At 46.5% G+C, this 26,625-nt stretch overlaps 1 protein-coding gene and 1 pseudogene across 1 annotated transcript in view; both read left to right on the top strand.

Moving 5' to 3' along the window:
- Positions 1 to 345: 345 nt before the first annotated feature.
- The window catches only part of LOC142923822 (uncharacterized), a gene marked incomplete at its 3' end in the record, with an annotated part of 31,354 nt that continues 5,074 nt past the window's right edge, over positions 346 to 26,625 (top strand). Inside the window, exons 1-2 of the mRNA XM_076064804.1 lie at positions 346 to 644; positions 3,376 to 3,517. Of these exons, the coding sequence (XP_075920919.1) occupies positions 561 to 644; positions 3,376 to 3,517 (226 nt within the window). The remainder of the gene's footprint in view (positions 645 to 3,375; positions 3,518 to 26,625) is intronic.
- On the top strand, positions 4,849 to 22,546 carry LOC142923823 (chitin synthase chs-2-like; annotated as a pseudogene).

Genomic DNA, 26,625 nt, shown 5'->3' with positions numbered 1-26,625 from the left:
CATAGAGACGAAGATACCCCGTATAGGCTCAGCAGGCTTTTTGGGGCAAGTGCTGTAAACGAGTTGCACACAGCAGTGTTGTCCGTGACCGAGTGTTCCCCGACTCGATTGATTTGGTGTTCCGTGGTGTTACCCGTTGAGTGCTATGACGATGATGATGACTGCACCAGGGTTGTTATCGATGTATCACAGCAATCTCACGCCGATACTCATTTGCGTGTTGTTCTATTGCCTTCTATCCACGACTGGGAGGGGGGGGGGGGGGGGAAGGTTGGTGGCGCTGTTGAGTTACACTTGAGCAGCACGCGCTGTCATGGCCATTGGGTCTAGAATAATAACGGAGCGGCAGCCAAAGAATGGAACTCATTGCGGAGAGGTGACCACTGGGGAGATGGAGCGATGGAATCAGTCGGTAATAGAGGTTCTGGGTGGATAACGACTCAGGATCTCATGAAACATCGCGACGACTTGGGTAGGTCTTAATCCAGTAGTGGATCAATCACGGCTGCTGCTGATGGTGATTGTTGTTATTAAACCCCTTGACGTGTTCTGTACAGGTGATGTACTTGTACTACCTCCTTGGCTGGAAGATCTACCGCAAGATACACACAGTTAAGAAAGATGAACAAGAGGAATGGGTAGAGGTAAGGATTTTGTAAACTGCAAAGACAACGACGCCTCATATATCCATTAACAGACTGTTGAGGCAAGTGCTGTTAGCGAGCACCTGTTAAGGGTGGGATGGCATGCGAGCGGGTCGTGTGTCCAACACCACGCCCATCCGTCTTTGTCTCACCAGTGCTAATGTTTACTCATTTAAGGCTAAGCCGACATAGGGGAGGCCACTTTCAACTTAGCAGTATAAATGGGTAGGCCCTGCACATTCCGTGGATGGGCAGTTCTACATGCGGTGGGGTAGAGTGTGAGTATTCGCACTCTACCCCACCGCACGCGAACCGCACGCAAGCTGCCCATCCAGGGAACGTGCAGGGCCTACCCAATTATACTTCTCCCAAGACGTGGGAGCAGTGTGGAAGTGTAGGCCAAATACACCCTGCTAGGGTGCCGACATGGCGAGATTTTAACTACCTCGCTTGGTATGCAGGAGGCACTGCGTTCGATCCCGACCCTGATGCCTGCATATTTTAAGTTTACGTGTCTCTCTCCCCTTGGCCGCATGGATATATCTCTGGGTCCTCCGGTTTTTCCCTCCACATTTAGAATCAACATCACGCATTTCGTGTATTTGGCTGCTATAAATATCCAAGTGATAATCCACTTTGTTGAGCTATTATTTGTGATAGCCAGGTCGCTTCTGAAAAGAGCTAATTGCTCAGTGGGTCTTGCCTAGTAAATTTAAATTGTTTCGTTTGTTAGAGGGTCTCTCTCTCTCTCAGGCCCTTTCCCTCTGGGTCGAGGCCCAGTCATAGCGTGCACTATGCGTGTCTCTGCACACAGAGTCGGCACATTTAGAAGTTAATCTTTGTTTGCCTTTCTGGCACAATCTGTCACTCAACGCGCCATCATCACGTTGATACTCAAAATAGTGTAGTGGGTTCCACGGAGGCACACACTTGAACTCGGAGGCAACACGTTTATTCTTACACCCCAACAGGGTAACTACATAAACATACAGCAGGTTAACTAGACGACAACGGGTAACTAGACCACAACGGGGTAACTACATAGCCGGGTCAGTAAGTAACACACTGCCTGACCCACGATGCCGAGCGTAAAGACCGACGACCGAGGATCGAAGAGGCGTAGCACCGACGCGTTCCATTCCAACAGACAGCCTGGATCGGCTCTCGGGACCTCCCTTTTATGCCCCTGAGCGTGGCCTGGCTCCGCCCTCGGCCACGCACCCTTCTGGATATTACCAGAAGGTTCTGGGCCTAATATCACGCGTCCCTCTCGCCACCTTTTGGCCCCCCTCATTTTCCTGTTCTGGTCACGTGCCCTCTCGGGTTCACCTAGACTGTCACGTCCTCAACTGCCCTCTCTCTGATAGTCACCAGAAGCATGCCCCGTAGGGCGCCCTTCCATGCCAAACATACTCTGGTGCCAGAGAGAGGCTCTAACACGCACAGTTCCCCTATTCTGTCAGTAGCTGGCGCTAAACGCCGCAGTGACCCAATATAGGTCACTACAATAGCAATATAACTTTCTATACAAAAAGAAAAAAATATATACACTTATTACAGTTGTTTAAAATAGAAGTGTAAAATAGGTTTGCGGCTGAAATTTATTTGTATTTATGTTTAACTTCTTTAACACCGTACGTAGCCAACCGTGCTAATCGGAGGTGTGGGGGCAGGACAACAAACCAAACACAAAAAGCAGTTCTAGAGAATGTAGTTTCCAATCTAATTGATTATTTAAAAGTGCAAACCTCCAGTTGCTTCCTAATATCGGAAGGAAGAGCGTTCCAGACAACCGTAGAAGCGCATCTGAAAGCGCGAGATGCAGTGCCCATCTTTGTTCGATGGCTCGCCCAAAGCCGCTGCTGCGAGGATGACCGGAGTTAGTTGTTGGTGTACGCAAGCGAAAAGAGCCGCGTTGTTGCTGTTGAGTTGTCACTTAATGAAGTGACGATGGAGTCGAGTGTGCGCACCGCTTCAGGGAGGTTGTTTCCAGAGGTTGTAGCGCTGCAGATAGAAACGATCCCTCCACCCGCGTGGTTGTTATTAGGAATCCACTGGAGCTATGCACTTTTAAATAATCTATTTGAACACTCATTTCTGTGAAATGCAGTTTGTGTTTAGTTTGTATCCTTTCCTGACGAACATGGTTGGCTACATACGATGCGAAAGAAGTTATACATACATACAATATACATACAGCTAAGGCCGTAGCCATGGAGTCAACATTGGGGGGGACTAAGTCTTCCAGGGGGTCTCCCCCAGAAAAAAAAATCTTTATTTGAATACTGGTTTCCTGCCATTTCCTGCCTAAAATATATAAAAAAATATTCACTAACACATAGGACTTTTTTTTACAATAATGTCTAATAGTGTATTGTATTCCAATGCTCTGTTTTTTCTTATTTACCTTTTCTTGTTTCATTGTATGTAATGGCAGAGATCAGGGATTAATAAAGTACAACCATAACTACAATCATATAAACAGAAATGTATTTTATAGCAATACATTGGGGGGGACATTTTGAGCATATTTGAATATTGGGGGACACATCCTCCTTGCATACAGCATGCATACGTTGTGTGTTTGGTTGTTAGAGGTTGGAGAAGGAGCGTTGGGGTTGAGGAGCTAAGTGAGCGGGTTGCTTTGCTTGCTCTGTACGAGGTCACGGCTGTAATGCCACCGCTGTTGCTGATCTGTCTCCATGCCACTACTCCCCGTTCACCGCCACAGAGGAAGAAGCGCAACACCTACGTGCTGGCCTTGGACGGAGACACGGACTTCTACCCCTCGGCGCTCTCCATGCTGGTCGACCGACTCACGAGGGACTCCACCGTTGGCGCCGCCTGCGGGAGAATTCACCCGACGGGCGTGGGTGTGCAGACAACTGTGGTGTGTGTGGTGGTGCAGGGTGTGTGTGTGGTGCAGGATGTGTGTGTGTGTGTGGTGCAGGATGTGTGTGTGTGGTGCAGGATGTGTGTGTGTGGTGCAGGGTGTGTGTGTGTGGTGCAGGATGTGTGTGTGTGGTGCAGGATGTGTGTGTGGTGGTGCAGGATGTGTGTGTGTGGTGCAGGATGTGTGTGTGGTGGTGCAGGGTGTGTGTGTGTGGTGCAGGATGTGTGTGTGTGGTGCAGGATGTGTGTGTGGTGGTGCAGGATGTGTGTGTGTGGTGCAGGATGTGTGTGTGTGGTGCAGGATGTGTGTGTGGTGCAGGATGTGTGTGTGGTGCAGGATGTGTGTGTGTGGTGCAGGATGTGTGTGTGTGGTGCAGGATGTGTGTGTGGTGCAGGATGTGTGTGTGTAGTGCAGGATGTGTGTGTGTGGTGCAGGGTGTGTGTGTGTGGTGCAGGATGTGTGTGTGTGGTGCAGGATGTGTGTGTGGTGGTGCAGGGTGTGTGTGTGGTGCAGGATGTGTGTGTGTGGTGCAGGATGTGTGTGTGGTGCAGGATGTGTGTGTGTGGTGCAGGATGTGTGTGTGTGGTGCAGGATGTGTGTGTGGTGCAGGGTGTGTGTGTGGTGCAGGGTGTGTGTGGTGCAGGATGTGTGTGTGTGGTGCAGGATGTGTGTGTGGTGGTGCAGGGTGTGTGTGTGGTGCAGGATGTGTGTGTGTGGTGCAGGATGTGTGTGTGTGGTGCAGGATGTGTGTGTGTGGTGCAGGATGCTTGTGTGGTGCAGGATGTGTGTAGTGCAGGATGCTTGTGTGGTGCAGGATGTGTGTGGTGCAGGATGTGTGTAGTGCAGGATGCTTGTGTGGTGCAGGATGTGTGTAGTGCAGGATGCTTGTGTGGTGCAGGATGTGTGTGGTGCAGGATGTGTGTAGTGCAGGATGCTTGTGTGGTGCAGGATGTGTGTAGTGCAGGATGTGTGTGTGGTGTAGGATGCGCGTGTGTGTGGTGCAGAGTGGTGGTGCAGTGGTTAGTGCACTGCGCTATGAACCTGGCGACCCAAGTTCGATTCTCGCTCAAGGTCAACACCAGTGACGATTATCTGAACCTGTACAGCGGCTCCCCTAGGTCAACTCAGCCTCAAATTATCACCTGGTACGATGTTTAAATGTCGCCGCTGGGGAGACAAAGGCGGCCGGGCATGGTGCTGGCCACCCACCCCCTCGTGTGCCGTGCTGGCCTTCATAGGCGCTTCTTGTGAACAGCACTTGTTCCAACAGTCTATTAAGGCTACACAGGGGATCTTTGTCTTTGGTGCGGGATGTCACCAGATATCAGCAGCGCCGAGCCTGGACAGGGTGCGTGTGGATGGCAGATGTGTACAGCGTGATTTTACTGGTAGGAAACGTAGTGCACTGGAAGCCCAACCGGGATTAATTCACAGGAGGCAGGGGATTAATTGTGTATGTCTGTGGATGTCTGTCCACGTGGGAGGGGTGCGGCTGGGTGGAGAAGGGATGGTAGGGAGGGGCTGGGTGGGGAGGGTGGGGAGGGGCTGGGTGGGGAGGGTGGGGAGGGGCTGGGTGTGGAGGGTGGGGCTGGGTGGGGGGTGGGAGGGGTGGGGCTGGGTGGGGTGGGGCTGGGTGGGGAGGGGCTGGTCACCCCGTGGTGCCCTTATATGGACTGGAAGCCCAACCGGGATTAATTCTCATAGGAGGCAGGGGATTAATTGTGTATGTCTGTGGATGTCTGTCCACGTGGGAGGGGTGGGGCTGGGTGGAGAGGGGAGGGTAGGGAGGGGATGGGTGGGGAGGGGCTGGGTGGGGAGGGGAGGGTGGGGCTGGGTGGTGGGAGGGGTGGGGCTGGGTGGGGAGGGGCTGGTCACCCCGTGGTGCCCTTATAAAACTCAACGTTTAACCTACTCACGCCGGCTTGTGCCCGCCCTCACAGTCGGGCATATTTGCGGAATACACCACGCCGCCGTTGACCCTGGCCATTGACCGAGCAACCCAACGTTCCTACCAGCTCCCTCCACAGGAATGTGTTAATTGTTTACAAGTTATGGAAATGTGAAACCCGCGACAGTGATTAACGTTCGGATCGGATCTGATTTTGTTGATTTCGCATTCTGGGTGGGGAAATCAACGCCCCCCCCCCACCCCCACTTCCTGGTCGTGCCACACAATTTAACTGTGCGAACCGCATGCCCGCCCCGCACGTTTTATTGCTCGGATTTTTATTGCTCGGCGTATTAACTTCAGCACCTTGAACGCCTTCGCCTCTGTTAAAGTCCTGCAGTAAAATGGCACTCAACCCAATCAGATTACGCACAACCGTTGCAGGTCGGAATTAAGCATTCAACAATTAATTCCCATCAGGTTATCGTTGAAGTAATTGGAAAACATGCAAATGCAGTGGCCTAGGGTGTCCCTGATGCAATCCTCACGCAAGATTCACCCTCAGTGCACACACTGTTTCAGCAGACTAACAGAACGCCAGTTTAACACGTAGGCTTTTGCAAGCAATATTATTCATAATAAAGGTTTTTGTGTTAGTTCGCATACGTATAAATGTTTAGTAACCCTCTACCTCCCTACACAGCCAGTCAGGTTTGTCACTTAAATAAAATGCGCCAATTAATGACTACTTCAGCCCACCCGTGTATTGGAGAGTAAATCTACAACATTTACAATTCGAGTACGATTTGTGAAATCGCCCGATGATGCTGAATGCAATTACCAGCAAAACCTCGTACTCAAATTGTAAATGTGTTGTCTCTCTCTGCTTGTGTCTGTCTTTGTGTCTCCGTGTTTGTCTTGTCTCTTTCTCAAATTTTACACTTAACTTCTAATTTAGTAATCTTTGGAAGAACGTAATCAACCAGGCTATGCGTTAATTGTGTGTTGACCGACTCTCTGTGCTGCATTGCAATACTTTCCCAAATTTTACTAAGTTTTTTTATTCAGTTGATTTTCTCTGTGTCTCCATGTTCTCTTTAGTATTTCCTGCAGTCACGAAAGCTCCAAAGCTCTCATTGACGTGCTAATTTATCTACCCCCCCTCTCTCTCTGCCCCCCGCTCTCTCTATTTAAGTCCTCGACACAGAGGCCATGTTTCTCTGTGTGCCTATGTGTGTGTCTCTCTCTGCTGACGTGTCTGTATATGTGTCTCCGTGTCCGTGTTTTGTCTCTCAAATTTAGCAATCTTTGGAAGAGTGTAATCAACCAGGTAGGGTTGATTACGTTGTATTGCATTATATTTCTAAGTTGACCAGGTTTGTTTTTTCTCATTCATTCGTACCTGATGATGATTGCTTGTGTTGCAATCGAAACGTCGTATTCTATTATTTAATTTATTTTGTTTCTACGTGACTTTACTGAAAGAACCAAAAAGTAATTCCTTCAGTCACGAAAGCTCCAAATCAAGCTTACTGGCTGTGTCGGATGGAGGAGGGTTATGACACATTTATACTTACGTGATCTAACCCAAAAACCTTTATTGTGAATCACAGAGCGCCGTTGCTACCACAACTACTCGGAATGTTTAAATAAAGTTAAATAAACACACATGTAAGCACGGTGGAAGGATTGTAATTAAATCAACACGCATCCACCACAGCAATACCGAGTGGACATGGAGCAGTCATGAAGTGGTCTGAGAAAGACCACTACCACCGCTAGTAATGGAAGTTTAACTTTACATAACTCAAATGAAATACCAAAATACTGCAAAGACTTCGGAGTAAATTACGCAAATCCTATAGAATTGTTAAGTGAAAACAAAATCAATATCATTATTATCAGCCGTGGTCCATACACTGCGGGATGAAGGCCTCCCCCCAAGTCGTCGCCATCTCTCACGACTCGCGGATGTAATAAGCCAACACATCGCCAACCTTGGTAATCTTTCGATTTAAAGCTTTCGTGACTGCAATGATTCATCTTCTTTGGTTCTTTCGGTAAAGTCACGTAGAATGAGAATAAAATAATAAATTGATAAAATAAAATAACACAATAATATTCTCACGACGTTTCGGCCACAACACAAGCGGCCTTCATCAGGTGAAGGGACGAGACTGTCTGGTAGGACAGCGCTGGAGTGAAAGAGCCACGTTCAGATCACGGCCTTTAAGCTGTGTGAGAGGAACAAAGCGCCCTCAACTTTAGCACCACGGATAGCTAAAGTTGAGGGCGCTTTGTTCCTCTCACACAGCTTAAAGGCCGTGATCTGAACGTGGCTCTTTCACTCCAGCGCTGTCCTACCAGACAGTCTCGTCCCTTCACCTGATGAAGGCCGCTTGTGTTGTGGCCGAAACGTGAGAATATTATTGTGTTATTTTATTTTATCAATTTATTATTTTATTCTCATTCTACATGACTTTACCGAAAGAACCAAAGAAGATGAACCTTGGTAATCGTCCAACCTTCCTGACCAGCTGGCTCGCAAACAATAAATAAATAGATGGCCATGAAATCTGCCAGGAGAAGATAGCAGTGGGCATGAGCTGGCACGTGCCATGCTGAGCTGAGGCAGATCACAGGCTGACTAACACCAATTCTAGATTTAAAGCTTTCGTGACTGCAAGGATCCATACTCTTTGGTTCTATTGGGTAAAGTCACGTAGGTAAAAAAATAAAATAACAAAAATCACGACGTTTCGACCACAACACAAATGGCCTTCATCAGGTGAAGGGACCAACCTGTCCGGAGGACAGCATTGGAGTGAAAAAAGTCAAGCGCAGGTCGCCTCCTTTAAGCTGTGAGTGGGTAAACAGAAAAGACGTCTTGACAAAGGATTTAGCATAAAATGTAAAGCTGTGCAAGCTCGCAAATAGAATCAAAGATACATTAGCACCACCGTGAGAGTTTGGGATGCCACTAATTGAATGAACATACTGTACCATTAAACAAGTCCAGCACAGGTCGCATCCTTTAAGCTGTGAGTGGGTAAACAGAAAAACGCCTTGACAAAGCAATTAGCATAAAAATGTAAAGCTGTGCAAGCTCTCAAATAGCATCAAAAATACATTAGCACCACCGTGAGAGTTTGGGATGCCACTAATTGAATGAATATACTGTACCATTAAAAATTCCTTTAACGTTTGGTTCGATTTAGAACATCTTTCCAATGGTTGCTTAATTTGAAGCCATCTTCTCGGTTGAAATTGTGTCTGTGTTTGTAGATCTGGATTGCCTCGTGAGCAAATCTCTGATAAAAACCGGTGGGTTTGCAAAGAACCTTGGTATCGGAGAAAATTATATCGTGATCACCCACAGCATTGTAACAATGATCAGCCACGGCAGAAGAATTCGTTTTGCCGTGTTTCAAATCTGATTTGTGCTCGCGAATTCGGTCAGAGACATGTCGCTTTGTCTCCCCGATATAGCAATCACCGCAGGTACAACTCAATTTGTAAACCCCGGGGTACTGTAAGTCAGGAATGACATCCTTCACGGATGGGATCATATCACGGTCTCTTTGTTCACTAAGGTCCCAGTACCTAATACCATTGAAATAATTGAAAATTTGGTCCAACATGGACTAGACCCCGACACACCTGCACTGGTTAGGCACTGCCTCAAAAATACCTACTTCACTTGGAATGGCTCCTTCTACAAACAAAATGAGGGTACCCCCATGGGATCCCCCTTGTCACCAGTGATAGCCAATATTTTCATGGAGAAATTTGAATCAGACGCCATCCAGACTTCCACCCTCAGACCTTCCCTGTGGAATAGATATGTGGATGACACTTTCGTCTTTTGGCCACATGGCCTCCCAGCTCTGAATCTTTTCCTACGCCACATCAATTCCAGACATCCCGCCATCAAATTCACCATGGAAGTGGAGAAAGATGGCAAGCTACCATTCTTAGATGTTCTGTTTGAGAGGAGACCTGATGGCTCATTGGGGCATTCTGTCTACAGGAAACCCACCCACACAGATTCCTACTTGAAACCTGATTCCCACCACCACCCAGCCCAAAATAATTCTCTCATCAAAACTTTATACCATAGGGCTCATTGCATTTCGGACCAACACCACCTGACCAGTGAATTAAAACATGTACACCTGGTCCTCAAAAGGAATGGATACTCTGACCGTACCATCCGCCAAACTGTTTCTCCCTCCATACAGAAACAACCACTTGATACTCCGGTCAAAACCATCACACTACCATATATAGCAGGCGTTACTAAAAAGATTTCCAAAATTCTAAACAAACACAAGATCCAGGTCCGGTTCAATACAGTACACAAAATTCGTGATCTGATCCCATCCGTGAAGGATGTCATTCCTGACTTACAGTACCCCGGGGTTTACAAATTGAGTTGTACCTGCGGTGATTGCTATATCGGGGAGACAAAGAAACATGTCTCTGACCGAATTTGCGAGCACAAATCAGATTTGAAACACGGCAAAACTAATTCTTCTGCCGTAGCTGATCATTGTTACAACGCTTTGGGTGATCACGATATAATTTTCTCCGATACCAAGGCTCTTTGCAAACCCACGGGTTTTTATCAGAGATGTGCTCACAAGGCAATCTAGATCTACAAACACAGACACAATTTCAACCGAGAAGATGGCTTCATATTAAGCAACCATTGGAAAGATGTTCTAAATCGAACCAAACGTTAAAGGAATTTTTAATGGTACAGTATATTCATTCAATTAGTGGCATCCCAAACTCTCACGGTGGTGCTAATGTATTTTTGATGCTATTTGAGAGCTTGCACAGCTTTACATTTTTATGCTAATTCCTTTGTCAAGGCGTTTTTTCTGTTTACCCACTCACAGCTTAAAGGAGGCGACCTGCGCTGGATTTGTTTAATGGTACAGTATGTTCATTCAATTAGTGGCATCCCAAACTCTCACGGTGGTGCTAATGTATCTTTGATTCTATTTGCGAGCTTGCACATCTTTACATTTGATGCTAATTCCTTTGTCAAGGCGTCTTTTCTGTTTACCCACTCACAGCTTAGAGGCGAACTGCGCTTGACTTTTTTCACTCCAACGCTGTCCTCCGGACAGGTTGGTCCCTTCACCTGATGAAGGCCACTTGTGTTGTGGTCAAAACGTCGTGATTTTTGTTATTTTTTTTTACCTACGTGACTTTACCCAATAGAACCAAAGAGTATGACTAACACCAAACAGTGTTGTATATGTGGGTTATGAAAAATTTATGAAAATAATGAAAATTAAATGAAATTTAAAATTAGCATAATTTATCCAAAATTACATGAATTTGTGTAATTATGCATATAAATTATGCTAATTCGAGATATAATCGTATTAATTTATGCGAGTGGGTGTGGTTATGATACTGCAGGTCGTTATGATAATCGGACCCAGCCTCGGTGACGAAGGTTGGTTATCAATTGGGATGAGACAATTAATCGCATGCAGTTATGCAGGTGTTGTGAGCGTGAATGAGAGAGTCAACTTGGCTTCGTTGTTTAACTCTGTATTAGCAATAAGGATACGATTATTCTTGCTTTAACATTTATTGATTATGTGTGTTAGTGTGCTTATGATAGGTCCACCAGGTTCAGATCTCAATCGCAGAGCAATTCTTATGTGGAATTTCAGAAAGAATCACACACAACCCTTCTGCTTTAATTAATTTTATTCTCTAGCTAAACTTTAATTTTGGATAATATGAGAATGCTCAATCTCGGAATTTCAACACAGCATTAACACGGTAACCATCACGATTGCGTTTCACTTTCATTCATTCCCCCCCACGTAGCGCGAGCAGTTGGTGAGAGAGAGAGATGCTAAGAACATGCATATGCTATCCTAACAAAAACCTTAACCTTATAATATGCAAATTCGTATTTGAAAATTGCCCACACAGTACCACATCCCTTCATAGACCTTCAAGTCAATTCTTATCACGTTGTTTCACTTTGGGTATCGGCAATTAATTTTTATGCAATGTAACACGAACATATGAGAAATATGAATAAAGTCCTTAAAATTATGCGACGATATTCATACGAAAAACAATAAAACAAGTATTATTCCTAAAGGCACAAATGTGCGTTAATGGATTCGTTGGCAAGATTATGCCATTGAAAAGAAAAAGGTACGACTCTTTTGCTTCTAAATGACCTTATCCACGTAACTCAATGGCAGCAGTGTTTTTCATTATCAATTGATTTTTAATGCACCGCCTTGGAGTGGCAACCCTTCTTGATTATCCCGATATGCGTATCGTGTGTCTTCTTTATCACTGGTTCAATTCTTTGCGTAAAGCAGACGCCGAGGTTGGCATCTCTTATGTCAAAAATGTGTTTGTTCCCTGCGGAGCAGTGGGGGTGTGAGGGTGAGCGTGTGGGGGAGGGGGCATATGAACACGGTACACAGTTTCTGTCCACAGCTGGCTGGAAGAGTCGGCACGACGCTCGCCGTCGTCGCGCCGATGGGTGTTGAGTGCGGGCCCGCTGCTCTCTCCTGGTGCTGCTCGAACGCTCTCAGCACTGGTGGCGCACCGTGGCGTGAAGTGGCGCTGGTGGCGCGAACAGTGGCGCGCTGTAGCGCTGGCTGGCGCTGGTGGCGCGCTCTGAAGTGGCGCGCAGTGGTGGCGCTGGTGGCCCGAACAGTGGCGCGCAGTGGCGCTGACACTCTTGCTGGTCAGGCTCTTTCCGCTGCTGGATAAGCCAAGTCGCACGCGCTCTCTCTGTTGAGATGCCCGAGCGCTCTCAGCGGATTCGTTGGCAGCCGGCTTCTTCACTGCTGGATGACTGAGCTGCACGCTCTTGCTTGGCAGCGCTGGCCGCGCTGCAGCTAGAAGCTGGCACTTGATGTAGGAATAAAGTTTTGAGTGATACTTCGTCCCTTCGGCTCCGAAATCACTTTCGTTGATACATCGCGACTCGGCGATCCTCGCTACTCAGCGAGGCTCGCGCTTCTTGGAGCCAGCCGTTCGTTGCGACTGCCCGTGTCTTGTCGAACTTCTTGAACTGTTGATCTGTCTTGACTGAACTTTTGAAAAAATGGTTGGACCGTTATATATATATAAAAAAAAATCTCCGCTCTGCGCAGTGAAAAGGGGGGGGGGGGGCGTGGCCTGTGTGTGTGTGTACGTGCGTGTGTGTGGCATTCCACAAGCCATCTGCGTTATATGATCCTGGGGGGCGGAGGGGACGACCCTCTTTGTAACAACAAGCCATTCCTCACTGGGTGTTAAATTCTTTTCTCGTGCTGCGGGGAGAGACAAAGACGGCCGGGATCTCTTTCTCTCTCCAACCCTTGAGTGAGAGAAAACAGATACCCCCTTTTCACCGTCCTTCCGTGGCAGTCTGGAGATTTCGCAGATAACCTCTGCCCTCTCTTGGAGTTTATTATTCTATACATTTATGTCCTTTTTACGATTTCCATCTGTGTTTGCGTGTTTTTGGGTTTGTGTGTTTTATGCATTATTTTTCTTTATTATTAAAAAAATATATATCGGCAGATATTATTGTTAATATCAATTTTGGAAAAAGCTCATATCCAACAATAGTTACGACGAAATCAAACTACATGGCACGCACTAATATATAATCTCGATGCTTTAACGGCACAATTCAAATGTCCTTCGTTTATTAAGTGGTCAAGCTAGGCGGGACCGGCTAGGACACCCAGGAAACCGGAGAGCACAGATTTAGCCACTCCTTGACTTATTCTTATAACAAAAATCACATCTATTTATGAATGCACATTTTTTAATAAATAACAAATACGCAATTAAAACAGGAGAATAATTCAAAGAGCATGTATTGTTTTACTTGACCCCACCCATCCCTCTGCTCCCTGCCCTCCCGCTTTCCCACCGTGGCCTCCCGGATCGCTCTTCCCGGCTTGCTTCTCTTCCTCACCTCCTGCCCTCTCTCATAACCCCCTCCTTTCGTCTCCCCAGCATTCCCTTCCCTACCCTCTAGCCGTCCACTCTTTCTCCAACCCCTCCCTCCCTCTCCACCCCCAAATGTCTCCGATCTTCCCCTCCATTGCCCACCTGCATATTCCCTCTCCCTCCTCCTGTACTTCCCCACCCCTCCTCTTGACTCGCCCTTAATCCCCCGTAGTCCGCAATTACATTTCCTCCCAATCTCGGAATTCAAAGTTCTAACCTCGCTCTCCATACTTACAAAAAAAACGTCCTTTGGTTGTGGTTTCAATGCAAAACCCACAGTCCTTTTTTCAGCACATATACATACAACGTACATACAGCATGAATACAATACACAATACAACATATAACCCACATACAACATATATAAACAACATACGTACAACATAAATGAATCCAAGAAAGCCACACCTGAATCGTAGGACTGCTCCATTGGGTTTTCACTTTGAGTTGCGTTCAGCCAATTAACCACAATTGTTTATACACCGACAGGGCCGCTCGTCTGCTACCAGAAGTTCGAGTACGTGGTAGGCCACTGGCTACAGAAGACGGCCGAGCACGTGATGGGCTGCGTTCTCTGCAGCCCTGGCTGCTTCAGCCTCTTCCGAGCCAAGGCCATCATGGATGACAACGTCCTCAAGACCTACACCACAGTGGCCACCGAGGCCCTGCAGTACATCCAGTACGACCAAGGTAAGCGTCGACGTGTGTTTGGATCTCGCACCTCCTATTAGCACGGTTGGCTACGTGTGGTGCGAAAGAAGTTCAAGATGTATACATGTCACGCTGGCGAGATGTTAACTCCCAAGCTTGGTATACAGGAGGTCGTAAGTTCCATCCCGACCCTGACGCGTGTATATTGCAATTTGCGTCTCTCTCCCCATGGTTGCGTAGACTTTCTAAGGGTCCTCTAGTTTTTCCCTCATTTAGATGCAACATCACGTGCTTAGAATCTCTGTGATTGCCAACAAGGGTTTTGCCACCAAGTACGAAGTCATGTTTTGCAGAGGGGTCAAATACGTATTTCCCTCATTAAAATGCAAATCAATTCATAACATTTTTGACATGCGTTTTTCTGGATTTTTGTTGTTGTTATTCTCTCACTGTTCAAATAAACCTACCATTCAAATTATAGACTGATCATTTCTTTGTCAGTGGGCAAACGTACAAAATCAGCAGGGGATCAAGTACTTTTTTCCCTCACTGTATCGTGGTAATACTTGGGCCAAGACCCCGCAACATCAATTTAATACGTAGACTTTCAGGACCAATATTCATGATTCACAATTCATTCCTGCTGGATTAGATTGTCGTGTAGGTTTAGTGTAAATTTGTTTTAACTATAAGCGTCCAACACCCGACAGAGCCAATCGGGTAAGGTTGTTAGGTCATGGGGAAACTACGTCGATTTTGGTTTAATTAGCAAAATCCGAATATTGAAAGGCAAGCAAAATATAAAAAATGTTTGAAGGTGGATGATGCTGGTTGGATGTAGTTGCTGTGGCTCCTGCGTATGCAGCAGTGGGAGATGCAGAGAGAGAGAGAGATAATTGCAGAGGGCTACTGCCGGTGCAGCTACAGAGATATGCCGCTTGGCCAGGAGCTGGTGCTGGCTGTGGGTATTATGAGCCGGTTACCCTCTACCTCGCGGACGTCCCCTCTTCCATTTGTTGGTGCAGGTGAGGACCGCTGGCTGTGCACGCTGATGTTGCAGCAGGGCTGGCGCGTCGAGTACTGCGCCGGATCGGACGCCTACACCAACGCCCCGCAGGAATTCAAGGAGTTCTTCAACCAGCGGAGGCGTTGGGGCCCCTCCACGATGGCGAACACCTTCAGCATCCTGGAAAATGGCGTCCGCACGGCCAAGAAGAACCCGTCCATCTCTCGGCTCTATATTCTTTATCAGATCATCTACACGGCCACCTCCATCATGGGTCCGGCCACCGTCTGTCTCATGATTGCAGGTGAATTCGGGTTGCCACATGTCTTGGGTTTTTTTATTTACCCGGGTTCATCCTTTTGATGCAGGGACTACATCAAAAGAGACGTCGCCATGGTGGAGAGGCGTTAACTCCCTCGCCTGGTATACAGGAGGTCATGGGTTCGAACCCGACCCTGACGCCTGTATATTTGGAGTTCGCATGTCTCTCCTCGTGGTTGTGTTGATTTTTATCCGGGTTCTCCGGTTTTTCCCTCTACATTTAGAATCAACATCACGCTTTGAGTATTTGGCTGCTATAAATTTCTACGTAATAAGCCACTTCGTTCAGCTATAATTTGTGGCCAAGTTGCTTATGAAGAAGAGCTACATAGCTCAGTGGGCCTTATCTGGTATATTAAAAATAGTTTCGTTTAAAAAAAAAGTTAACTTGGAACACTTCTGCTCACAGTCGTGCATGGCTTCAAGTCGTCACTCAGAGTTGTTCCTTCCACGAGATTTTTGATTGCAAATATTTAACGATAACAATTGGCCATCGTTGGGTGTTTAACGCATACAACCTCAAAGTGAGTGGTCGTGTTAATCCTCTCATCATGACGTATGCGCACTGCTTGCGTTTTAAAAATATTGCGAGTCGTATTGCTTGTGTACCAGGGTATTCAAACTGCTGCATGTTTCTTTCAGCCAAAAATTCTATACACACAGGCTGCACGATTCTGTTCATCTGAGTGCACTCTTTTCTTTACAGCTGATTGAACGGTTGTCGTTGTCAATCATGGTGGTGATGATGGTGGTGGTTGTGGTGATGAGATGATACTGGTAGGAAACGTAGTGGACTGGAAACCCAACCGGGATTAATTCACAGGAGGCAGGGGATTAATTGTGTATGTCTGTGGATGTCTGTCCACGTGGGAGGGGTGGGGCTGGGTGGAGAGGGGAGGGTAGGGAGGGGAGGGGCTGGGTGGGGAGGGGAGAGTGGGGAGGGGCTGGGTGGGGAGGGTGGGGCTGGGTGGGGTGGGGCTGGGTGGAGAGGGGCTGGTCACCCCGTGGTGCCCTTGTATGGACTGGAAGCCCAACCGGGAGTATTAACAGGAGGCAGGGGATTAATTGTGTACGTCTGTGGATGTCTGTCCACGTGTATCCAGACACCCGGATATATAATAAATGCGCTCCTAGTGGGCATTATTGGTAGGAAACGTAGTGGACTGGAAGCCCAACCGGGATTATCACAGGAGGCAGGGGATTAATTGTGTATGTCTGTGGATGTCTGTTCACTTGTATCCGGACACCCGAATAAAATGGGAGGGGTGGGGCTGGGTGGAGAGGGGAGGGTGGGGAGGGGCTGGGTGGGGAGGGGCTGGGTGGGGAGGGGCTGGGAGGGGCTGGGTGGAGAGGGTGGGGCTGGGTGGGGGGTGGGGAGAGTGGGGCTGGGTGGGGAGGGTGGGGAGGGTGGGGCTGGGTGGGGAGGGTGGGGAGGGTGGGGCTGGGTGGGGGGTGGGAGGGGTGGGGAGGGGCTGGTCACTCCGTGGTGCCCTTATAAAACTCAACGTTTAACCTACTCACACCAGTTTGTGTCTGCCCTCACAGTCGGGCATATTTGCGGAATACACCACGCCGCCGTTGACCCTGGCCATTGACCGAGCAACCCAACGTTCCTACCAGCTCCCTCCGCAGGAATGTATTAATGATGGTATTCAGCTCGTGTGGTATTTGTCTCGTGCCGGTGCTCAGGTTGCTTCACCTTCGTTTTCAAAATGGACCAAAACTGGGCACTTCTCATCTCCATCGTTCCGCCTGCTCTATACATCGCCGTCTGCTTCAAAACGTAGCCGGACACGCAGATCAAGGTGGGCGCCCACGCTTCTTCTGCAGAAGCACGTGGCACTCATTGCACACAACGTGCTTGCCACAAATGAAACACAATGTACGTATATATGTTGAACTTCTTTGGCACCGTACGTAGCCAACCTTGCTCATCGGAGTTGCAGGGGACGTACAAAAAACTAAACACAAAAAGCAGTCTTAAAGAAATTAGTTTTCAATCTACATGATTTAAAAGTGCAAACTACAGTGGCTTCCTAACATCGGAAGGAATATCGTTCCAGATGGCCGCAGCAGCGCATCTGAAAGCTTGTGATGCGGTAACGGTCTTTGTTCGATGGCTAGCCAAAAGCCACTGCGAGGATAGCTGGAGTTCGCGTGATTGTTTATGCTCTTTCACGTGGTTATCAAGGTATTGTAGTTCATTTGTGGCACGCTCTTTTTGTGTTACGAGTACGACCTTATAACAATGTATTTGGTCGGCAACTGGAAGCTAAAGCAGCTCGGCGAGCACTGGATGGACATGGTCGGGTCTTGCAATGCCTGTTACAACACGTGCCAACGTCCCATAGAGCGGTGTGTTGCAATAATTGTGCCTTATCGATACTATGCTACAAATCACCGCGGTGGTTATGTCACTGCTCAATAGTTGTCGAATGTGTCGTGAGCCCTGATATGAAAATTACAGAAATTGACTACATTTTGCATGTGGTGATCACCTGACATATTCTGGTCGAGTGACGCCGAGGCTATTTTAATCACAATCTGAATCCTTGAGTCTGCGACTGCCACACCTGATCCTCGCACAATTTCGTTTCATGCAAACCACACGTGCATCACTCGCTTGCAATCTTCGGGGTTGCCGATGCTCTCCACATTTAACTTGGACTTCATTGCGGTGTACAATTGTGAGTCATCAGCATATATATAGAACTTCATATTGAGATGATATCGGCGATCGGAGAGACATATATTGAAAATTAATAGGGCCCGAAGGCGGACCCTGTGGTATGCCGACTAGGCATGGCATAGGAGATGACTTCATCACCTAGCTTGACAAACTGTAATCCACCATACAGGTATGACTCAATACACTTTAGTGCCATACCCGATACACTGAACCTTAACCTTATCTGCTCAATGAGTATCTCATGGTCAATGGTGTCGAAGGTGGCTGAGAAATCGAGGCCAACCAATGCTGCGATGCACCGGTCAGCCATGAACTTTTAGAGGTCAACAGTGACATCTAGTAGAGTCATCTCAAGACTGTGGAATTGTCGGTACACCGACTAGAATGGGTTGAATTTGCCCATCCCAGTGACGTAGGGAATTAACCGCTTCAGACACAGGCACTCAATGACCTCTGAAATTGTACTCAGGTTTGAGATCGGGTGATAGTCTGGATGGTCACTATGGCTCAAGCCAACTTTTTCAGAAGCGGTGTTACCTGCGCCATTTTGCAATGGTCTGGCAAACAGCCCTCGCTGAATGAAATATTTGCCAGGTGGACAATCAGTGGCGCAAGTACGTCCAAGCATAATTTGAGAATTTATATCTGGACGGAGTCGAGCGGCGATGTCTTATTTGGCAGCTGGGCAATGAACATTGACACCTCTGCTACTGACGATGGTGCCAGGGTCTCAAGTTTTGCATTGGTTATCAGGTTGATCAAACTCACATGACAGACCAGGAGAATGCATTGCTTGCAAGTTAGAAACTGCCGTCTTAATCATCACTTTATTGGCGAAGAACGTTGCAAGTACTGTGCACAGAACCGGCTGACTGGTTGATGGGGTTGGAGTGCAACAGACCCTTCACAATGTGCCACAGAGCACGGGGTCGCGAACTGACTCATTGATGCACAGACCATAGAACGGTCTGCGAGACTCAATAATGAGCTAGTTTTCAAATCTGTAGGCGGCTCTGTAAGCAGTCGGACAATCTGAAAACTAGTTTTCTTTCAAAGACACCCCAGCCTCCTCCGCGTCTTCTTCACAGTATCGCCTCCAGTGACAGTAAGTCACTTCGTGCTTTCCCGTTCTCTGTGTGCTTGTTTGGATGGACACACGTTCAAAGATAGCGATGATGCCATGTTCTAATTGAGCTGCAAATGAATAGACCGTCGATGCATTATTCAGACTTGCCAATGATGACCGGATCTTCTGACTGAAAGCATCGTGGGTTAGTCGTTTTCAGTTCCTGTATGATATCGTTGTGATGGGTGGGCAAATAATTTGTAATGCCATTTTGCACAAGACTGATCTGACGTTCTTATCTTCGATAAGAACGTCGTTTAAAGTTACGACGTCGCCGTATGTGAAGATGTGATCCAGTATACTTCCTGAGCGGCATGTTGGACCGCTGACGTGCTGAGTTAAACTGACTGTCGAACGTTTCGGCGAGATCACTGTTGATTTTACCATAAAAACCAGTCGGTCCGGGACAGTTCTGGTCATCACAGATGATAAAGCGAGAGCCAAATGTCTCACAGTCTCGCAGACCAGAAAGCTAGGAAAATAATTCTGACAGCTGTGAAGTCGACGGTCGATAGACGACAGCGATCGTAAGCCCCCACATGCTGTTCGTTATTTTCACAAGCAGCAGCTTGAATTATGTGATTGTTAATGAGTCGCTCAGGACTTTCACGCAGATTTCTCCACGGTGAATTAGTGCGACCCCATCACCATGTGAACTGCTAGTTTATAGCATAGTTATAACGCAACACAGGATAGAGCAGCGCACCGTGGCTGTTTCCTCCTCTTCCTCCCCCTCCTCCGTTCCGAACACAGATGGACTCGTCCGTCTGAACAAAGCTCGTCGCTCTCCGTGGTGTTAATCCCTCATACTAACATCATGCTAATCCCCCAGTTACATGCTAATTTACTGTTGATATGTAAACTCCTCTCCCCCCTCCTCTGTTCTGAACATAGATGGACTCGTCCGTCTTAACAAAGCTCGTCGCTCTCCGTGGTGCTAATCCCTCACACCAACATCATGTTAATCCCCCAGTTACATGCTAATTTATATGTAAACTGCTTTGTCAAGGTGCTCTGTTCCTCCCACACAGCTTAAAAGACGCTGCCATGCTTGGCAGGGTTCACTCAAGCGCTGTCTTCCAGACAGTCCTGTTTCTTCACCTGAGGAAGGCTACTTGTGTTGTGGCCGAAACGTCGTGAGAATTTTATTCTGTTATTATTATTTTTATTATTTCATCTCCATTCTACGTGACTTTACCGAAAGAACCCAGAAGAACAATGAGCTATCATTATTTTGTTGTTGTTTGCAAAGTGCAGGGTGTTGAGGACTTTGTGGAAAAGTGCGGAATAAATGCAAAGTAACTCCCAAGAATTGGTGGTGGTTGGACAAAAGGACGATGGTGACGCCGATGGCTAAGGTCTCCTCCTGCAATGGCGAGATGTTAACTCCCTCGCATGGTATACAGGAGGTCGTGGGTTTGATCCCTATCCCGACCTTAACGCCTGTTATGTATTTGGAGTCCACGTGTTCTCTCTATCTTCCCTCCACATTTAATCTGGCTGCTGATATACATTACCACGTGATGAGCCACTTCGTTGATCTATCATTTGTGGCCAGGTGGCTTCTGAAAAGAGCTTTATACCTGGTATTTTTTTTAAGGTGGCCATGGTGCTCACCGTGATCTACATGTTCCTCATGACGGGCACGCTGCTCGCTATGGTCGGCGACATTGTCAAGAACGGTATCCTCACAATCAGCGGCATCTTCTTCATCACTCTCGCGGGCATCCATCTCATCGAGCGAGTTCTTCTGCATCGTGCACGGATTCTTGTACCTCATCTGCATTCCCACGGGATACCTGCTGCTGCTCATCTACTCATTGGTCAACATGTACAACGTATCATGGGGCACACGTGAGACCAAGGCGCCTTCTGAGCCCTCCCCCAAGGAGGTGAGTTACTTTGTGTGTTATCGTTATTGTCGTTGTTGTTTTTGTGTCGAACGTTATTTGGAGTGTCGCTCCATTCTCCTCTGTTGCTCCGTCCCACACCTCCGATTAGCATGATTGGCTACGTACATTGCAAAAAAAGTGTAACATATGCCCCCAACCCCCGCCAAGACGAAGGCAGCGATCCCCCATGTAGCTTTTAACCGACCGTTGGGGCAAGTGCTGTTAGCGAGTAGCACCTGTGAAGTCCGGAATGGCACATAAGGGGGTAGGTGACCAGCACCATGCCCGGCCGCCTTTGTCTCCATTGTTGTCATGTTTACTACATCACATTTGGCTATTTTTGAGGCTTTTTGAGGGAAGGCCAAGGACTGGTCCAGATGTATGTATGTTGAACTTCTTTCACACCATGTGTAGCCAACTGTGCTAATTGGAGGTGCGAAGGAAGGAACGTTTCTAAACACAAAGAGCAGTTTTTAAGAAATTAGTTTTCAATGTAATGATTTAAAAGTGCATAGCTCCAATTGCTTTCTCATATTGGAAGGAAGAGGGTTCCAGATGGACGCACAAGCGCACCCAAAAGCACGCGATGTGGTCACTGTCTTTGTTCAATGGTTAGCCAAAATCCACTGATGAGGATGACCGGAGTTTGCAAAATTATCGTTTATGTTTCTTGACAAGAACGGTGGTGGTGGCTGTGCCACTCGTGTCCATTAATCCAACACGGTGGGTATCGAGGAGGAGTCGTTCACTGACTTTCCAGGAGAATGTAGTATGACAATTATGGACTCTATCTGTTCCATCTGAATAGAACGCAATGTTTCCCCCTCGCATTTGTGGGTCTATTCTATGGTGTTCTGGTTTCCTGTTCGCCAATAAAATATTCATACATGGAGGACCGCAGAGCTTGGACAGTTATTGGCGCCAGTTCACTGAGCAGCTGAAACTGCCTTCCAGCTTGTGTGCGCTTCCCGCTGGTTTGATATCATTGAAGGACCCTGCCTTCAGCACAATGCCCATCCTCCTGTCCCAGCAGAAGAAGGAACGCAAGCATCGTTTGAAAGGAACGAAATGCTGTATACTGCCACTCGAGTGGGACTGCTTCCAGTGGAGGATCAGCGTCCTTCCGAAGAAATACTCGGCGCTGAGTCAGGAGGATGACAGTTCAAGGTGCCACCACCTCACTGAGAGCCTGTAGCCATGCTTTTAACTTTGATCCTTACCTCTCGTGTATCAATAGTTCAATGTTTATGTCCCATATTATTGAGGGACTGTGTTATCTTGGTGTGGTTTGGGACTGTTGTTTTGCTGCCTTGCCCCAAGTTATGCATTTAGTATTGAAAAATTGGCAGTAACTGATGTACTCATGCAAGTTGCACTCATATACTTTATTTATTTTCTTATCTTTCCTATACTTAGCACTGCTATCGTTTTATGTTCTAACTTTATAATCCCCTACACCTACTGGACATCTGTGAAAAGAGGTTCATAGCTCATTGGCCTCCTCCTGCATTAGAAATACAGATTCTGATTATTGATTGGCTGTGTCGGGTGGAGGAGGATTTACAATGTAACATTTTACTCAAGTCAATACTGAGTCTTGTCTCAACTTATCAATTGTGATTCTAGTTGTGCTTGTATCTTAGGCACCGTGGTGGCTAGATGTTAACTACCTCCCCTGGTATGCAGGAGATAGTGGCTTCGATCCCAAACCTGACGATGCCTGTTGCCTATATGGAGTCTGCGTCTATTCCTTTCTCTCCCCATGTTGGTGTGGATTTTTCTCCGGGTCCCCTGATTTTTTCCCTCCTCATTTAGAATCATCATGTGATTAGAGTATTTGGCTGCTGTAATTTCCACGTGATAAGCCGCTCATTGAGTTATAATTTGTGATATTCAGGTCGATTCTACAAAAAAGCTTTATATCTCAGTGGGCCTTACAAGGTAAAATAAAAATAATGGTTTAGTTTAACAGTTTATCATCATCCATCCCAGCCGAGTGGAGTCGTGCGCGGTGGAACTCGACAGAGAGATGAAGCTGCGTCCAATTGAGGCCAGACAACAGTACACTACGAGCACTCAGATGGAGCATCCTGAAGGAGCAGAGATCGAGGTGAGAGGAGAGGACATCGCGAACACTCATATGGAGCATCCAGAAGGAGCAGAGACGAGACCAGAGGACATCGTGATCACTCAGACAGATCATCCAGAAGGAGTAGAGAGTGAGGCGAGACGACAGGGCATCGCGAGCACTCCGACGGAGCATCCTGAAGGAGCAGAGATCGAGTCGAGAGGAGAGAACATCGCAAACACTCAGATGGAGCATCCAGAAGGAGCAGAGACGAGACCAGAGGACATCGCGAGCACTCAGACAGATCATCCAGTAGGAGTAGAGAGCGAGGAGAAACGACAGGGCATCGCGAGCACTGGGACAGAGCATCCTGAAGGAGCAGAGATCGAGTTGAGAGAAGAGGACATCGCAAACACTCAGATGGAGCATTCAGAAGGAGCAGAGACGAGACTAGAAGACATCGCGAGCACTCAGACAGAGCATCCAGAAGAAGTAGAGAGCAAAAGTCGACCTCCAGAGCAATCAGACACAGACCTCGCCCTCCATACCAAAGGTAATATTTTCATCAAACAAAGGCAAAGTCTTCTTGGTTCTTTCGTTAAAGTCACATAGAATGGAAATAAAATAATAAAAATAAAATAAAATTCTCACGACGTTTCGGCCACAACACAAGTAGGCTTCTTCAGGTGAAGGAACAGAACTGTCGGGACGACAGCGCTTCAATGAACGCTGCTAAGATTCGCAGCGTCTTTTAAGCTAGGTGGGAGAAGTAAAGCGCCTTGACAAAGGAGTTTACACATCAAACAGGATAATTGAGCATTGAAATAGCGGTGTTAAAGTGTTGGATCAGCAGGGTGTTAAAGTCAGAAATTAGCATGTAACTGGGAGATTAGCATGATGTTAATGTGAGGGATTAGCATGTGACTGGTCACGGAAATAGCTATGTTAAAATCAAAGTTTACATATCAACAGAGCCATTTAGTATATGGACGCTAAAGGACTGCAACTATCCAACTATCATACAATAAACCGATGTGAAAAAACTAAGTATAAACTACATCAATATAATAAATGTACTCAATATATTCTTCAATAAGTTGAGCTATTAACATAAAGTAACTGGGTATACACTACACTATATAATGAATACCATATAGTAAACTAATAAAAAACTAAAATATAAACTACATCAGTGTTATCAATAAACTCTATATACTCTCCAAACAGCTGAGCTACTAACAATAAGTCGTTATACATTACAATGCCATATGGCGAAAAAATGGGTGGCGGTTTTTTCTTTTCAACTTTAGCACCACGGAAAGCGACGAGCTTTGTTCAGACGTGCGAGTCCATCTATGCTCGGAACGAAGGAGGGGGGAGAAACAGCCACGATGCGTTGCTCTGTTCTGTGTTGTGTTACAACTATGTTATAAACTAGACTACAATACATTGCAATGTTATACCTTCCAATCTAAACTACATTGTATAATATCGTTTACAGCCCAATGTAAGCTCTAACATTATGCATTATATTGATATGTCTCCAACTAACTTTTTTCTACATTACACGACTATACACCGTAATATACATTGCCATAGACAAACCCACCATTAAATTATACAATTCGTTACTATACACTACCCTATACTTTAGACTGTAAAATAGACTTGTAATATTACACTATGTATTATTCTACCAACCCTACTGTATACCACACTGCTGTATATTCACTATACAATTACGATACCATATATTGCCTTATGAATTATGTTAAACATTACAATGTTATACTATTTATTATACAACATGCTATACCTTTGACCGTTGTGTGAACGGTATTTAGAGGCAATGCCAGGGAATGGACTGCAGTCTGAAAGTCACCGTAAAATACAATCAATTAAGAACCGAAATGGTTTATAACGTCTTTCCAATGGTTACTAAGCCAGAATCCATCTTCTCGTTTGAAACTGTCTCTGTGTTTGTATATGTGGATGGCCTCATGAACGAATGTCTCATGGTAGCCGGATGGCTTGCAGAGAACCTCCGTGTCATGTGAGCCCACTAAATTATAACAGTGATCTGCCACGGCTGAGGTGTTCGTCCTACCGTGTTTCAAGTCTGCTTTATGTTCACGGATGCGGTCCGAGATATGTCGTTTGGTTTCTCCAATGTAGCTGCTACCACAGAGGCAACTTATTTTGTAGACGCCCGGGTACTGTATGTCTGGAACCACATCTTTTACAGATGGAACCAGATCACGGATTTTATGTACTGTGTTGAATCGGACCTGGGTCTTGTGTTTATTCAGGATTTTGGAGATCTTTTTTGTGACCCCCGCAATGTAGGGTAAGGTGATGGTTTTGAATGGCTCCTCAAGAGGATCCTTCTTCATGGCTGGAGTGATGGCTTTGCGGATTGTGTAGTCGGAGTAACCATTAGCCTTGAGAGCTTGGTGTACGTGCTAGAGTTCACTGGCAATGTGTTCCTGGTCGGAAATGCATTGGGCTCTATGGTATAGAGCCTTGATGAGGGAGTTCTTCTGGGACGGATGGTGGTGGGAATCTGGTTTTAAGTAAACATCCATATGCGTAGCTTTCCTGTAGACACAGTGGCTCATTGAACCATCAGGTCTCCTTCTAATTAGGACATCCAAAAAGGGTAGCTTGCCATCTTTATCGACTTCCATGGTAAATCTGATGGCTGGGTGTATGGAATTGATGTGGTCGAGGAATTGGTCTAGAGCAGGCCGGCCATGTGGCCAGATGACAAAAGTGTCATCCACATACCTCTTCCATAAGGTCGGGCGTAGAGTGGCAGTCTGGATGGCGTCAGTTTCAAATTTCTCCATGAAAACGTTGGCTACAACCTGAGATAGGGGGGTGCCCATTGGGGTGCCCTCAGTTTGTTTGTAGAAAGTTCCATTCCAGGTGAAGTATGTGTTGGTTAAACAGTGTCTCACCAGGGGGGGGGGGGGGGGGTACATCAGTATGCAGTCCTTGATGAACCAAGTCTTCAATGGTGTCAGGTACAGGAACTTTGGTGACTTCGCTGGCACTGCCTCTAAATACCGTTCACACAACGGTCAAAGGTATGGTTTATAGTATGTTGTATAATAATAAATAGTATAACATCGTAATGTTTAACATAAATTATAAGGCAATATATAGTATCGTAATTGTGTAGTGAATATACAGCAGTGTGGTATACAGTAGGATTGGTAGAATAATACAGTGTAATATTACAAATCTAATATTTTACAGTCTAAAGTATAGGGTAGTGTATAGTAACGCATTGTATAATTCAAGGGTGGGTTTGTCTATGCCAGTGTATATTATGGTGTATAGTCGTGTAATGTAGAAATAAGTTTAGTTGGAGACATATCAATATAATGCATAATGTTAGAGCTTACATTGGGCTGTGTATACGATATTATACAATGTAG

Source organism: Petromyzon marinus, unplaced genomic scaffold (genome assembly GCF_048934315.1).
Source record: "Petromyzon marinus isolate PM22_M1 ecotype Great Lakes invasive population unplaced genomic scaffold, UKy_Petmar_22M1.pri1.0 PM_Scaffold_75, whole genome shotgun sequence".
Taxonomy (NCBI): Eukaryota; Metazoa; Chordata; class Hyperoartia; order Petromyzontiformes; family Petromyzontidae; genus Petromyzon; species Petromyzon marinus.
This window is presented reverse-complemented; position numbering and strand designations above follow the sequence as displayed.